This window comes from Lissotriton helveticus, chromosome 10 (assembly GCF_964261635.1).
Source record: "Lissotriton helveticus chromosome 10, aLisHel1.1, whole genome shotgun sequence".
Taxonomy (NCBI): Eukaryota; Metazoa; Chordata; class Amphibia; order Caudata; family Salamandridae; genus Lissotriton; species Lissotriton helveticus.
In genome coordinates, this window is record NC_136071.1 from 973,121,144 (window position 1) to 973,134,261 (window position 13,118).

The 13,118-nt window shown below is 43.3% G+C and overlaps 1 protein-coding gene across 1 annotated transcript in view; it reads right to left on the reverse strand.

The window, feature by feature from the left end:
* KRIT1 (KRIT1 ankyrin repeat containing) overlaps positions 1-13,118 on the reverse strand; it is a 333,886-nt gene that overhangs the window by 129,481 nt on the left and 191,287 nt on the right. The window contains exon 11 of the mRNA XM_078663641.1: positions 1,939-2,095. Within this exon, the coding sequence (XP_078519767.1) occupies positions 1,939-2,095 (157 nt within the window). The remainder of the gene's footprint in view (positions 1-1,938; positions 2,096-13,118) is intronic.

Below are 13,118 nucleotides of genomic sequence, written 5' to 3' on the forward strand. Positions count from 1 at the left end.
ATTCTTGAGCACCGTTTATTTGTAACTTTTCTTGTGCCTTCTATCTAGATTAAATGTCCAGTTTGAAGGATTCTTCAGTTGGAGACCAGATCTTGATGCAATGTAGGTAGATGTATTTGCTCAGGATTGGAAAAGTTTGAGATTGGATGCCTTTCCTCCTTATGTTGTGATACAGCAGGTTAGTGTGGATAGGGAGAACATTGGAAACAATGGTGATGGCAACACAGTTATGGCAGTCTTAGTCTTAGTTCCAGACGGAGATGTTAGTGGATTGTCCAATGCTGTTGCTGGTGTTTTCCGATTCGTTGATGGGTCACAGAGAGTTATACTATTTGGTCCTGGAGTGGCAAAGTCAGTGTGGCATGGAATATTGCGGGATAGTTCTGAAAGTTTTGGAGCTTTCAGCTGGAAGTGTGAAAGGTGATTCTGGGTGCCAGGGATATAGATTGGCATGGAGAAAATGTTTCATTGGTGTTTTTAAAGGAATGAGGATCCAATTAGATTTTTTGTAGTAAACCTTCTTATTTTTCTATCAGAGTTGTTTGAGAAAGGTCTAACATAGAACATAGTGAATTTATATCATGCAGAGATTTCAGATAGCCATGCTATGGTAAAAGTCCAAGTCTGGTTTACGTACAAGGAGTGATTAGAGATAAATTTAGCCAGTAACTAAGGCCCAATGTATATCTTGGCGGTGTCAATACTCTGTTGCACTACGATGGAGTATATATACTAGCAAGATAAAGGGCCGCCTGTCAAACTAAAAGCAGGCGGACCTTAGGTTTTATTACAGCAGACTACTCTATCTCCTCCATGATTAAACCCTTCCGATGGCCCTGTGGAGTAAGGGCCGTCGGAGATAGATCTAATTCCGCCCAACTAATTTATATAGGAGAAATTAGTGGTAATTTTTCACTGCCCATCACCGGTAGGAAAATCCTAGCGTTAAGGGGCAGTGAACATTGCTAAATGTGCTCCTCGCCGTGGTAGAACCACAATGGTAGAACCACAATGGTATAACTCCCATGGCAAGGAGAGCATTTTTTTCTTATTTTTGAAAAAAAAACAGTATTTGGTATGGGGCTCTGTCATGTTGATGGAGCAGTGCACAGAACTGTAAACAGCAGTGACAGGAATCGCCATGACGGAGATTCCTGCCAATGCTTTAGAATTAACTGCTTGGCAGCCATTTCTAAATTTGGTAGGTGAAGTAGTCTGGGCCTGGCGGTCGTTACGTCCTCTGCCAAGTCAACGGAGATTACTCTGTCCACCAACTTTTAAAATGGGCTCTAAATTTGGATGTAAATGTGGTTTTACAGTTTTTGATTTAACGGAAAGGGTATGTAAGGTTGTTATTGAAGACAAATGTCTTGGAAATAGGACATGATATTCAGTTTGTTTTCCTATAAAAGGGTTTCAGTTTAAACGCTTTGGACGTTCCCTCTATTAGTTATCAGCCGGAAGGTTTTTGCTTCTATTCACCTATTAGGACAATATCAAAGTAAACACATTCTTTTTTATCTCCATTCTCAGAACAAAAGAAAGCATACATGGTTGGTGGTACTTTGCAGGATATTTTGAGGTCTGTCTTAAAAACAATCATAATTTTTCTACCTTCCCTGTTGTAGAAATTTGGATTGGCCCACTTTAGTAGCCAAAGAACAAAGTCCTAAGAGTTGTCAGATGGATGGTTGTCAGCACCATTCATGAAAACAGTGCATTGCTGGTATATTTCTTTTAGCAAATGTGAGTTGGAAATTTGATACCAAATGCTGTACATTAAGCATTGCTGGAGCGTCTAATGATCAATGCAATTCTGTGACAACGGCAGTGCTTAAACACAAATACAAGTTAAACATGCTAAAATGTTGTCAGTTTTCAAGATTTAAACATATGTTCAATTACATAGTACACTATCAAAATGCCAAGGTTTCTTACTGAGGTTCTCAGAACAGATCCAGATAGTGAAATACTGTTGAGTTTCTTGTGACAACCGCATCCCTTCCATAATCTGCTGCACTGTAGTATTATTGCCATGTTTCAACTCCACTGAACGATATGACCCATCCATTCGGTATATTCGGACTTTTTCATACTAAAGTAAAAAAATATATATATATTTCTCATTAAAAAAAATATTATCATTAGAAGTCAACCAAAATACACAATTGGCTTCCTGGTCACGTTTTGAAGGTACTGGGGAGTAATGAGTACAAACGTGCATGAGTAAACATGGTGAAAAGGGGTTCTAATTTGCATTTCATGGTTTGAAAGCACTTCGTGTGGTTTTTGCTTGATCCTGTGGAATTTATCTGATCCTGTGGAATTTATCTAGGTACTGTATGATTCCACATTAGGTTGTGGCCAAGGCGGTGCCACAGCAGAGGGAAAATACAGGGATCACACTGGGAGAGCCAACCTTCTCTAAAATGAGAGCTACTTCTCAAAAACGAAAATCATCCTGCGCTACTAACAACTTTTGTCAACACTATACTGTGAACTCATCATACAAGATTAGAACAGCGGTGACTTCATGCAAGATTACGAATAGTCAACACTTGTGCACAACAGGCAGGATTTCCAACAGAAATTTCATGTTTGAATTTTTCAATTTATAATGCCAATTTCATATTTTATCAATATGAAATGTTTCCACGTGAGTCGTGAAATAAAAGCAATAGAAGCAAATGTCTTCTGGACCCAAAACATATTATCAGTAATTTGCCACCATCCTCAATTTGACTTCTTATGCAAATGCCAGGTTTAAATATATTTTAGATATACAAAACATTGGCTCATGAGCTTCAAAGAAAATATATATTTTATAATCAACACAAGCTTTCCATTCTGTGTAAACAAAATGAATTCACAAAACAGAAATGGAGTTAGTTTGTGGCAAGAAATACGTTTTTCCTCAACATAGCAGTTCTCAATTTTGATCATTAAATATTTGATAGCCAAAGATCAGCATGTCATGTCCATTAAGTATTGACATGTACAGCTATCTCACATGGACAGGTTATAAGTTACATGTCATAAATTGTCAGCACATGTCAACAAAAGTCACCATAACATCAAAGATAGCCACAATATATCAAAGATGGCAACCTTTGTGTTATGCCAGTGATGGACACTATAATACCACAATGTATACAATGCCAGGGCACCATGGTGGCAGGGAAACACATCCCAATAAAATTGCGGTTTCTAATATGTCAAGAGTGAGCATCCTATGCCATTGATGGTTACCCCCGTGGATCAAGGGTGGGACAATTAGGCTAAGAAAGTTAACAAGATGTCAATGAGATAAGAACCACTGTGACAGGGGAAGTAACAAATAGTTTCTTACCCGTCGGTGTAGTTTTGCAGCTTGAAGATCTTTCTGGATTCACTATGCTGTGCATTATTCCACGGTCTAGTGGTTGGGTCCGGATCGTAGTCTTTTCTTTTTTTTTCGTAGCCCAGGTGGGCATCGACGTCCCACCTTTTGGTGTACTTCCTGTGATGTCGGCACGCTTCCTGCGGAAGCTCCCATCTTTGGGCACAATCTTCGGATTCTTTTTTTCTTGTTTTTGTGTTCTGTTTGTGAATCCTTTGGCAATGTTCTATAGTTTTTTCTCAAAGTTAAAGTTTTTCTCGCTTTGTCTCTTAAGGTGTCTGTATATTGTCCTTGTATTTCCACCTTCTTCTCCTGCCTCATCTTTCTGGCGGAGGTGGGTGGGTTCGCTAGTGAATCCAGAAGGATCTTCAAGCTGCAAAACTACACCGACAGGTAAGAAACTATTCATTTTGCAGCGTGAATCTTTCTGGATTCACTATGCTGTGCATAGACTTTGTAGCGATTTGTGGCGGCTGGGTGGAAGATGAGCGTTGGTTGTTGAATATATGTTGAAGCACCTTCTGTCCTACTTGTGCTTCCTTGTTCTTTTGTATATCCACATAGTAGTGCTTAGTGAACGTGTGCACCGAAACCCATGTAGCTGCCAGGTATATGTCTTGAATGAGTGTGTTAGCCAAGAAGGCTATTGTTGCTCCCTTCTTCCTGGTAGAGTGGGCTCGTGCCCCCTCTGCTAGTTCTTGGCCTGCCTGTTTGTGGCAGAATTGTATAGTTTGAGCGATCCATTGTGCGATGGTCCCCTTCGTTATTGGTCTACCCAGGAAAATGCTTGCGAAGGACACAAAGAACTGCTTTGTTTTCCTGTGCTCTTTAGTTCTTTCCATGTAATGCATTACTGCTCTTCTAGCGTCCAGGGTGTGCAGTGCCCTCTCTGCGCTTGTGGATGGTTTCTGAAAGAAGCTTGGTATTTGTATTGTCTGGTTCATGTGAAACCTAGACACCACCTTTGGCATAAAGTGTGGGTCAGTTCTCATTACTACCCTATCACTGTGTATTTGGATGTAGGGTTCTTGCAGTGTCAGTGCTTGCAGTTCGCTTACCCTGCGTAGCAAGGTTATTGCCACTAGAAAGGCTGTCTTCATTGTGAGCATTTGTAGTGATGCCGTATGAATGGGTTCGAAGGGTGCCTTCAAAAGTTCTGTTAGGACTAAATTAAGGTTCCATGTCGGTGGTGGCATCCTTTTTGGGGGGTGCTATCCTCTTAGCCCCTTCCAGGAATCTTTTCACTACTTGTGATGTAAAGAAGCTCTGTCCTGTCTCTCCTTATGTAGGCCACTATCGCTGCTAGGTGTACTGCTAGGTGTACTCTCAGAGAGGATGAACTTAGTTTTGCTTTCAGCAGGTGTGTCAGATATTTTAGCACCTTGTCATCTTCTTGTCCAGCTTTTTCTTGCTGCACCATTGTGTGAACCTCTTCCATTTTGCAACGTAGCACCTTCGTGTGGTAGGCCTCCCTGCCTCTCGTAGCACCCGCAGAGTGCTCTTCGGTAGCCTTAGATGTGCGAATTCTATGTCTTCAGGAGCCATGCAGCTAGGCTGAGGCGCTCTGGCTCTGGGTGTAGTACTTCTCCGTTTTGCATGGAGAGTAAGTCTTTTCTTTTCCCGAACTTGTGAGTTGTTCCCTGCGCCATTTCCACTATTTGTGAGTACCAGGTCTGCCTTGCCCACTGTAGTGCCACCAGGATCACTGTCATGTTGCTGGTTCTGCACTTGCTGAGTACCTTGTGTATCAGTGGTATCGGGGGAAAAGCGTAGGCAAATGTTTTTGACCAGCTTATCCATAGGGCATTTCCCTGGGATTGTTCCTCTGGTTGTCTCGATGCGAAGTATCGGCATTTTGCATTCTGGTGTGTTGCAAATAGGTCTATTGTTGGTGTTCCCCACCTCCTGAACAGCCTTTGCGTTTCCTGTGCATTGAGCTCCCACTCGTGGGATGCTGATGTCTGTCTGCTGAGCCTGTCTGCTTCCACATTATCCTTCCCTGGTAGGTGTATGGCCAGTAGGTCTATTTTGAGTGGGATGGCCCATCTCCATATTTCCTGCGCTAGGTTGGATACTGCCACTGATTGTGTTCCTCCCTGTTTGTTGATGTAGAACATCGTTGTTGTGTTGTCTGTTTGTATCAACACTCTCTGGTTGTACAGTTGTTTCTGGAAGGCCTTCAGGACGAGGAGCACGGTCTTTAGTTCCAGGTAGTTGATGTGTCTGATCGCATCTGCTGGGTTCCACAGAACCCTCACCTTGAGCTTGTTCATGTGTGCCCCCCATCCCATCTGGGATGCGTCTGTGGTGATGGTCACCGTTGGGGTTGGTGGTGTTAAAGGCTTCACTTTTGTTATGTTCTCTTTGTTCCACTACTTTATCTCTTCCTGCATTGCGTGCGTTACAACCACTAGATCTTCCCAACTTCCTGTAGCTTGTGACCATTTTTGTTGCAGCCATTCCTGGAATGGTCTCATGTGGAGCCGTGTATTGGGGACCAGGTGTATGCAGGACGCCATCATCCCCATGATCTTGCTCGCTGTCCTCACTGTCAGATCTCGCCCCTTCTGGTAGTGGCGTTTCTCCTTCTGCAGGGCAAGTGTTCTCTTGTCGCTGGGGAACACCTTGCACTGTCTGGTGTTGATCTGTGCTCCTAGGAAGATCTTCACTTGCTCTGGTTCCATTGAGGATTTCCCCCAGTGTATGGAGAATCCCAGGTCTGTCGGTGTTTCTGTGACCCGCTGTGCATGTTCCTTGCATGTCCTGTGGGAACTTGCTTTTATTAGCCAGTCGTCGAGGTAAGGCTATACATGAATCCCTTCCCTCCGTAGGTGTGCTGCCACGGCAGTGAGGCATTTGGTGAAGATCCTTGGTGCGGATTTTAGTCGGAAGGCTAGGACTGTGAACTGGTAGTGTTCTTTGTTGATGGTAAATCTTAGTAGATGTTTGTGCTGTCTGTTCATGGGAATGTGCAGGTAGGCATCTTTGAGGTCTATGGTGGACATGAAGTCTCCGACCCTTTTCTGAGGAATGACCACTTGTAGGGATGTCATTTTGAATTTTTGTGTTTTTATGTATCGGTTTAGGAACCTTAGATCCAGGATGGGTCTCAGCATTCGTCCACTTTTGGCACTAGGAAATAGATTGAGTACACTACCCTGTTTCTTACTCTGAATGGAACTGGTTCGATGGCCTCCTTTTGGAGCAGTTCTTGTGCTTCCTCCAGGAGTAGCGCTAGTTCTTTTGCTGAGTGCGCCTTCCTTTTGAGTTTTCTGTTTGGTGGTTTCTTTTCCAATTCTATGCAGTATCCAAACTGTAAGATGTTGAGTATCCATTTGTCTGTAGTTATCCTCTTCCATTCCTGGAAGAAATGTTTTAGCCTGCCGCCTACTGGTGGTACGTGATCGTTGCTGTTTGGTCCGTGTAACCCTCTTTTGTTGACCTTGTCGTGCCCCACCTTCCGAGGGATCGTACGGGTGGGCATGCTTGGTGGGATGGAGTCACTTTGAGGTTGGTTGCTTGCCCCCTCTTCTTGCTTGCCCTCGTCCGTTCGCCCTCCAGTGAAAGGACTGGCCCGAGGCTGGTACTGCCAGGTTTGCTTTTGCTGGCCCTGCTGCGCTTGATTGTCGCCCTGGTAGGCCTGCTGGAATGTCTGGCGTGTCGTTCCCGGCTGGTTTCCCCCCCTTCCGTTTGGTCTCCATGTCAGGGTGCCCCTTCTCATTCCGCTGAATTGCAAGGCCCACATGGACCTTGCAGTCTCATTCTCCTTTTTGAGCTGGGTGAGTTTTTCATCCACTGGTGCCCCGAACAGTGTTTCTCCATTGAATGGGGTGCTCAGAATGTTGTTCTGTACTTCCGGCTTGAAGCCTGAGATCCTCAGCCAGGCATGCCTTCTTTCTGTTACCCCGATCTTCATGAGCCTCCTGGATGGGTCTGCCCCATCCAAGGCTGATTTCAAGCATGAATTTGCTATATTCTTGCCTTCCTCCACCAGGTGTGACGCCCATTTTTGGTATTGCTCAGGGAGGTGTTTCAGCAGCTGTCCGACCTCATCCCAATGCTGGTATGCATGCCTGTTTAGTAGGGCATTAGAGCTTGCAATGCGCCAGTGCACCGCTGCATTCCTCTCTACCTTTCTCCCAGTTAGGTCCATCCTCCTACTTTCTTTGTCTGGTGGTGGGCCTGAGGTTGTTGGAACGTTTGCCCTCTTCCTGGCTGTTGCTGCAATAATGTAGTCCGCCGTGACGGATCCTTGGATGTAGGGGGGCGGGGGGTCCTTGGAGGATTGCTTGTATTTCTTCTCCGTCCTAGGTGTGACAGACCTGCAGTTCGCTGGGTCCTTGAATGCCTCCCTCCCTTGGTCCAGGACACTTGGAAGCATGGGGAGGAATTGACTTCTTGTTTGAGTGGGCAGCAGAGTCTCTAAGAGGAAGTATGCCTTTGGTTTTTCTTCCTCTAGTTTGACTCCATAAGCCGTTGCCACGTTCCTGATGACCAAGTTTTAGACCCCAATGTCATCTGGCGGCGAAGGCCTCGAAGGGTATGTCTCTACAGGCTCTTCTGGGTTTTCGGCATCCAGGTCCTGCCACTCCAGGTCCTGTGCCACTGACGATGCTGAGCCGAAACTCGTCCACTGGTCATCGTCGCCTTCCTCGTCGTAGTATAGGCCCTCTTCCTCTAGGTGTTACTGGGACTCGGGAGTTTTCGGAGGTTCTTCGGCATCGAACTTCTCTTCCTCCTCTATCTCGACGATCGTCGTGGGCGGTGACGATCCATACCCAAAGGCGGAAAAAAGAATCCGAAGATGGCGCCTAAGGGTGGGAGCTTCCGCAGAATGCGTGCCGACGTCACCGGAAGTACACCAAAAGGTGGGACGTCGACACCCACCTGGGCTTCAAAAAAAAAGGAAAAAAAGAAAAGACTACAATTCCGGATCCAACCACTAGACCGCGGAAAAATGCACAGCATAGTGAATCCAGAAAGATTCACGCTGCAAAACTACTATGACAGGCCTGTCCACGGTTAGGTGAAGTAGTTTCTCATCTGCCAAAAATAGCCATCATTATGCCAAAGCCTCTATAATGCCAGGGCTGGACACGATAGTGCCAAGCATACGCAATATGTCAAGGATATCCATTGTTATTCTAGACTCTCAATCACTGCACATTTTGTGGAGGGATCATACCTAATGCCCAGAGAGCTGCATCACGTTGGCAGTCATTAACAGCTGCTTGCAGGGTGCAGACTGCAAATTTTACTGAACACTGAAAATGTTTACTAAAAGTATACTTAATGCAGGTAGAGAAACATATCCCAGCTAACTGGTCTGACCATTTTCACACACCGTTCTTACTTTGGGTCAGAGATAGGAAAAAATATGACATGCCTAACTTGATTTGTAGAGCATCATCCAAGCTACCTATTTAGTAAACACCACAGATGCTAATTATTTCACTTCCACATAAAACATGCCCATCTCTGGTTTTATGAAAGATCTTCCTCCACGAAAAATGATAAAAGTGAAAAAAACATGCTACATGGTATTCTCATTAAAGGAAAGCTCTAGCAGCAATGTAAAATGTCTGGTGCAAATACCCTCCAGATACAAATCTTAACATTCTTAGATGTATGAAGAAAATGTACAAAAGACTTGTTTTTATTTGATTTATTTTCAAGAATGTTACTGTACCTAAAAGCTGTTTTTGCACTTTATGTTTAGCAAAACACTACAATGCAATACTAATAGATTAATCAGATGAAAGGGGTTACTGTGGAGGTGGGGCTTGGACATCTAAACACCTTTTGGGTCCGGCTGCTTATATTTCTCCTTTATTTGTTTAAAGTCGACTCCCAAGCCACTATCAGCTTGCTCCTTCAATCTGCAATGTACCAAGAGCTGATCATAACTATCACAACTGATGGCTGCTCTAGCTTATGCACCCAACTCAGGGTTTGAGCGATGGCTCCTCCTGCTGACATTTCCACTGGAGCAAAGGAATCCCTGCGAGACTCGACAATGCACAGGATGGACACTTTGGGCATCAGGAAAGACACCCGGTGCCCCAGAAAAGTGCTGGTGCTGCCACGGTCTGACTCACCTTTCAGAACTGTAAGATGCCTCTTGAGTTCCTGTACAGTCAGAAATGCCCCCTGCATCCCAACCGACAGCAAAGTAGGTGAGGGCAAGTGCAACGCAGGCATCACCCAGAGCACATTAGCGCTGGTTGCAAACGACCCCCACACATCCACCAGAGAACAATGCGGACATTAAAGCCAATCATCCCACCATTTTCGATTGGGCCGATCTCTTGTAGCAGACAATATCATTCCCTGTGCGGGTCACCAGTCTCTTTACATTTTCCGACATTCTTAGAGGAACAATTCAATCTAAAGACAGTTTTAAGTACTTGATATGTAGAAGGTCAATGCTGATAAATGAGCTGCCTATCGAGTTCAACAGGTCTCATCATGCATCCTATGTAGTTGGCTTTAATCAATAAGATAAACTAACAAGCTTTGCATCATTTTATCTCTGTTAAATAAACACACAGTTATGAAGGTATACCCTCATGGTCTATGAATGATACAGGAGCAGATTACACACAATAAATAACTAGAGGAATACCTCTGTCAAAGATCAAAGCCTCCTGTCAATTACTATTCTCTAATGCAGTGACCAGAGATTCTAGAGAGTTATCCCACTTACCCACAGACACCAACATGTCACCAATGACATTAGAGTCAATAATGGCAGAGCTATATGGAATAAAGTCCTCCATTGACCTAGTTGAGGCGTCCACAGCGTCTGTCACTAAATAACTTAAAAATATTCATGAGGCATTAACAACTTTTTAAATCACAAACACAGACTTATGAAATCTGGATCACAAACCTGGAACATAAATTCGACAATATGCCAGACTGGAGAGACAACCTCCAAGGGAAATTCATTGACCTCAAAGACTGGAGCAGATATAACAACATTCAAATATTTGGCCTGTCAGAAATGAAAAAGATGACGAAACTAATCATGCTTTTAACTGATCCGTTGCCTAAAATCACAGGCCTGAATTTTCATCCAGCCTTGGAATTTCATGGGAACATAGACTTAAAACGAGACCTACCATCTCCTCCACTTGGGTCCCTACACCCAATCCTGTTATAGTGTGTTTCTTGCGACATCAACACGCCCATCAACTACTTTGTCGGACTAAGAGAAACAGAGTAACTAAACAATTCATTGACTTGGCTCTCCAGCTTGCTAAGAGCTTGGTTACTCATACATGGAAATCACCCACTCCCATATGATTTCTGCCTCCATGAGAGCTTGGGCCCAGGCCGAGTGTGTGGCTCTGCACAGATAGGATTTCAGGGACTGTCAAATACCCCTCTCTGCCAGCTTGAACATCCAAATTGCTGAGTTCCATTTTAACTTGCTGGATGCTGATGCCCCACTGGAAGAGCCCCAGTCCTCAGCCTATCTGCAACCCCTCCTAATGTTCACCTAGTGCAATATATGTTGAGTGCAATCACTTTTTCTCCCTTCCAGCATGCAGAACGAACACATCTGTGCTCTACTGCGTACAGTTCTTTAATCAAAGAACGTGCAGGTGTAGTCTAGTTGCAATGTTTGAATTAGAAAAAAAACCAAAAAAACTGTCTTTTGTTGCTCATGCAATACCAATATGTTACAAGCTTTGTCACAATCGTTCAAGTACATTTGCAAACGCAGATTTGACAGATCTCTATCCTGTTTAATCTGACACTTGGAAATGTGATGCAAGCAGTGTCCATGTCATCATATTGATGTATTTCTTACATGCAATTTGCTCGGTATGTGGACATAACAGAATGTATAAGAAAACAAATGTTCAATAAAAAGATTTATTTTAAAAAAAAGCACTCCCAAAAACTACTTTTAGCTTCTAAACTGAAAGAATGCGCAAATCTCTATTGTGGCATATTTCTCCTACAAAACCATTATAGTCCTAGAAAACTTCTGGCACTCCGTCAGAAAATGAGGAAACCCAACATACCCTCTGGTCTTCTGGATCCAGTCACAATAATCCTTACGATAGACCGGAAAACCCAAAAATGTACAGACCCCAGAAATTAGAACTCAGAATTCATTACGGACATGGATGTCAGCGAAATGGGCACCAGGTGCATTACACACAGGGACAAACCTCTATAGTCTATAGAACGCAATGACCCTCCTAATCAGCACAAACATGTACCCATCAAATCCTGAGATACATGGATGCCATCAAGAGCCAGAGCATGAACAAGAATTCTTGGTGCTTTTGGGATAAATCCTGATCACCATTAAAACTGTGACTACCCATCAGACAATCAGATGATTCTTTAAATCACAATCATGCCAGGTGACTATCGTATATAGATCCTAGAGATCACCTCTACATCACAAGCATCCGTAATGCAGCTGGGCTATAAAGAGAAGTACAGCCTTCTAGTTAAAGCGAAGGGTGAAAACGTAGAATTTATAGTTCCCATATTTATAGGGAGTCATTCTTTTTGAGTTTCTCTTCAGTGGTCTTTTTCCCAGAAGGACAATGGGTCTTGGCAACATATAATAAAGATAATTCCAACTAACCCCCCTCCCTATTTTTTTTTTTTCCATTTCTTACTCCTTCGCAAACCTCGTCTTCACAATAGACCATTATTCATCTAGTCTCTCAACATCAATGGTTTCTCTATATTTGTCGAGCACAAAAAGATCCTATCACATCTTGCACCTCACAAAGCAGACATTGTTTTCCTGCAAGAGGCCCATTTAATGGCCACTGAGTCAGAAAAACTGAACAGAGACTGGGTGGAGATAGTTATCTTCTCAGCCACGAACCACCAATCAATCCAACCATCAAATGAGCATTCTTATAGGAAACAGGGTGTATACAGTCTCCTTCATATGAACTTGAAAGCCAGGATAATTTAATCATGGAACGATACGAATGGGTTGATATGTCTTCATCAAACTCTCAGTGTAACACCACCATCTTGTTAAATACTCTGTCTAAACTCCTAATGTCCAGAAAAACAACTTATTTCACAGATAACAGATTTCTTACTAATTTTGGTTGATCACAACTCCTTATCAGGGTGAGACTAAAATATGACCATCAACCCAATGCTAGACAGATCAGGACAGCCTGACACCAGCAATAACCTACACAGAAATATGCTCAAAGACCTGATGTCTTATCACAGTCTGGTGGAACCCTGGCGTCTACTTCACCCCACAGATAGATAGCATAACTTCTTCTGTCACCTCAGTATATTTGTTCTTGAGAATGCTCTTGTACTAGCTAGGGTGAAGCGGTACACTACAGCAGGGAAGTACGATCATTTTCTAATTATATTGTCACTAAGCTTTCCAAGTATCACCCCAAACACAAAGAGCTGGAGAATGAACACTATATGAAACTATGTTTGCAGCTACAGTATTACCCAGACTCGAATAAAAGCTCAGTATCTTCCCCTCAAAGTTTTTGGGCCACTAAGAAGGATTACATTAGAGGCCGTTTTTTATTCTAAGTTTTTATTTGGCATTTTTAATTGAAAAACATTACAGACAATATCCAGCTAGCATTTTAAGCAGTATATATAGTGATTAATTGCAGACTTTGGAAGTAAGGTCGATAATATTCTGTTACCGTCAAATAGCACAGATGATGCAATGCTATGTGGAATAACCATGAGAAAGAGGAAAGAGTGCTAA